Genomic DNA, 3121 nt, shown 5'->3' on the forward strand with positions numbered 1-3121 from the left:
CCTGGTTTCGGCAATAATTGTTCCAAAAACATTTTTTTCTTTTCCATTGCCTCGCCTCTTCGTCTTCCAAAATCCATACACGCATGCCGCTTCCACTTCCACGGGATGTGACTACTCTGCATCTAACTCCTTGGAAACTTTCACGGTGCCAATTCATATTCCACTCTGTCTTTATAAGCCTGCCCCTGGTAGATTTCTTTTCACTCATCCCCTTCCTTCAGCCATTAGCAAACGCACCAATACATCCTTCCTTCTCTCGCAATGGCTTCCTCTTCCTCTGCTTCCTCCGTCATTTCTTTCAAATCTGAGTCCACTCGAGAAGCTACTCCAGAGTATGACCCCATCGCCTCCTACGAGGCCTACGCTCCTCTGCATTGGGATGTAGAGGAGTGGGACTTCTAGACTTGGTCAGAAGATGATGAATCCCTGACCGACGATGAAGATCTCCAGCTCCTCCTCGGTGGGGAGCTGGATGAAGACGATGAGGACGAAATGCCTTGGGAGGGGGACTTCTCCTCCTTGGAGGAAGGAGTCGATGCCCCATCAACCGAGGAGGACTCGGTGGCAGGAGGCTTCCTGCTTGGCGGGTCGTCGGAGGACGATGACGATGATGACGACGAAGAGACCGAAGACAGCAGCAGCTTCAGCAGCGACAACAGCGGAGACGATGGTGGCAGCAACGACGACAGCAACGATGACACCAGCAACGCCAGCGTGGCTCTTCCGATCAAGCGCCGCAAAGTCTCAGGCACTTACTGGTGGTAGTGTTGTCGGTCAAAACCCACCGGCTAGCAGCGACAGGCAACACGAGGAGCTGGGAGGCTTCCGGAACTGCTGGTGGGTCCCGGTCCCTCAGTCAACGGCCCCGAAGTCCGGCACACGCCCTGGCTCGAGGAAGTGCTAGGCATGCCACCTGACCTATACCTGATCAGGAAGGTGTAGAAGTCGTTTGTCAGTTATTTTCCTGCATGCACAGCCACGTCAAACATTAGTCCGAGCCGCGATCAGCTCTTAACATGACTCCCAAGATCAGCTAGAAGAGCCGATGGAGCCTCTGCACTAGGTCGGACCTGTCTTCGTACCAGGTTGGACCTTCGGGTACCTCTGAGAATCGGCTAAAAGAAGCCGATTACCCCATTTAACAGATCAGATCTATTAATATTCAAGCGTCTCGTACGAATCTGATTGAAAAGATAAAAGCATGCTCTGTAATCACCAAGCTAATCCAATCTACGACAGTAAAGGTCTTCACCATATAACCGGAACATCCCACACGTGGTTAAGCCTAATGAACATGAAAGATAACAAGACGCTAACCCAAAAAGAGGCCTAAAAACCAACTAACAAGTCGATTCCCGGAACAATCCCTCGTTAGATTACCATAAAGCACCAATCATGCAGCCGGAACATTTAACCCGTTTGAAGGCCTAATCACACGGATATTAAACCAATTCCTTGTAGAACAAAGAACTACCATAACAGATTAGATCTACTAAGCAAGAACAGAGCAAGGTGGCTGCCCTTGCACCGCGGATTACGTACAAGGGCAGCTAAAAGATTACGAACAGCAAGCAGAGCATGGATATACTATTCAAAACCAATGCAGCATCATAATCGTTTAAGATAACTAGTGTTACTCATCATCAACAACGCTTCAGCACGAGAAACACAAAGATAAACAGATAAACGCAATGCTGCCCCGACCATGCGGAGCATGATCGGAGCAGCATGTCAGTTACCTGGAGAAACCCTTGGGAAAGGGGAGGCGATGCACCGAGAGTTTGTTGTGAATGTTTTTATTGATTACTTTATTGAATCTCACGATACATATTTATTGTCCGGAGACTTGATCTTTTCTAACTAACCCTAGCTGATTATGATACAATCTCTAACTTTCTATATTTAAACTATCCTTACTAAATACATGGCCATCCCGGCCCTTGACCTGTTCGCCGCAGAAGCCGATTTGCAGACCATTACGATAATTTCCTTCAGCCCATGTTGCTCTTGGCCCATCCCTTGGCCCAGTCAAATTATGGCGATAACACATGCCCCCCTGGTTTTGGCAATGATAATTCCGAAACCATCGCCTCTTCGACTTCTCAGATTCGTACACGCACATGCCGCCCCCAATGCCATCGGATGCAACCTCTCGGCTTCCAAGGCCTGTACGCGCGCGCTGCCTTCAAATGCCATCGGATGCGACCCTTTGACTTCTCCCTTGGAAATCGCCACAGCGCTGCTTCGCCTTCCATCTCCGCCCTTATAAACTAGCATCGGTGGATTTACTTCTATCCATCTTCTTCCTCCATGCATTAACCGCACTAGCATATTCTGCATCCCCCGACGATGGCTTCCTTTTCCTCTGCCTCCTCCAATTCCTCTTCCTCTATAATCTCCATCACCTCTGTTGACTCCGAAACCTCCAGGGAGGCAACGCCGGAGTTCTATCCGATAGCTTTATACGAAGCTCTCGCTCCTCTACATTGGGATGCAGAGGCGTGGGACTTCAGCATTTGGTCAGAGGATGATGAGTCCCTGACCGATGACGAGGACCTCCAGATCCTCCTTCATGGGGATCTGGACGAAGGTGACGAATATTCTTGGGATGACGACTTCTTCTCTTCCTCAGAAGAAGATGCCAAGGACACTTCCACTGACGATGACTCGGCAGCAGGAGGGTTCCTGCGCGGTGGATCGTCGACTTTAGAAGATGACGGGGACGCCAGCGACGACGCCGGCCATAGCAGCGGTGATGGAGGCAACAACAGCAGCAACGGCGGCAGTGATAGTGGCCGCGATGATGACACCAGCGCGTCCCCCCATACAAGCGCCGCAAGTCCTTAGGGACTTACTGGTGGTAGTTCGTAGGGTCGTCCGCCATTATGCACAGAGCCGGTAGATCAGCTTCTTTTGTAATAATTTCTCGTAGATGAACCCTTTCATTTCAGTAGTTAGTAATCCAATACCTGAAAATCCAATCATCTGAAGTCCGATGGCATCGCATCAGCCTTTCTCCTTGGATTGTCCGATCCAATCCCAAGCCTTTCCTTTATTCCGGATTAAATATCTCAGAGATCTTCGAGAACTCGAGTACCCTTCAAATGAGTTCAAATATCTC

The 3121-nt window shown here is 49.7% G+C and overlaps 1 protein-coding gene across 1 annotated transcript; it reads left to right on the forward strand.

The window, feature by feature from the left end:
* Positions 1-492: 492 nt before the first annotated feature.
* On the forward strand, positions 493-2847 carry LOC112885458 (prostatic spermine-binding protein-like). The gene is made up of 2 exons (XM_025951076.1): positions 493-748; positions 2525-2847. The coding sequence occupies exons 1-2, from the start codon at positions 493-495 to the stop codon at positions 2845-2847; spliced, it is 579 nt and encodes a 192-aa protein (XP_025806861.1).
* The last annotated feature ends 274 nt before the right edge of the window (positions 2848-3121 follow it).

This window comes from Panicum hallii, chromosome 3 (genome assembly GCF_002211085.1).
Source record: "Panicum hallii strain FIL2 chromosome 3, PHallii_v3.1, whole genome shotgun sequence".
NCBI lineage: Eukaryota > Viridiplantae > Streptophyta > Magnoliopsida > Poales > Poaceae > Panicum > Panicum hallii.

Coding starts and splice junctions, on each gene's coding strand:
- LOC112885458 (XM_025951076.1), top strand. CDS start 493: ATGCCTTGGGAGGGGGACTTCTCCTCCTTGGAGGAAGGAGTCGATGCC. Junction 749..2,524: donor CAAGCGCCGCAAAGTCTCAG/GCACTTACTGGT, acceptor GCATTTGGTCAG/AGGATGATGAGTCCCTGACC.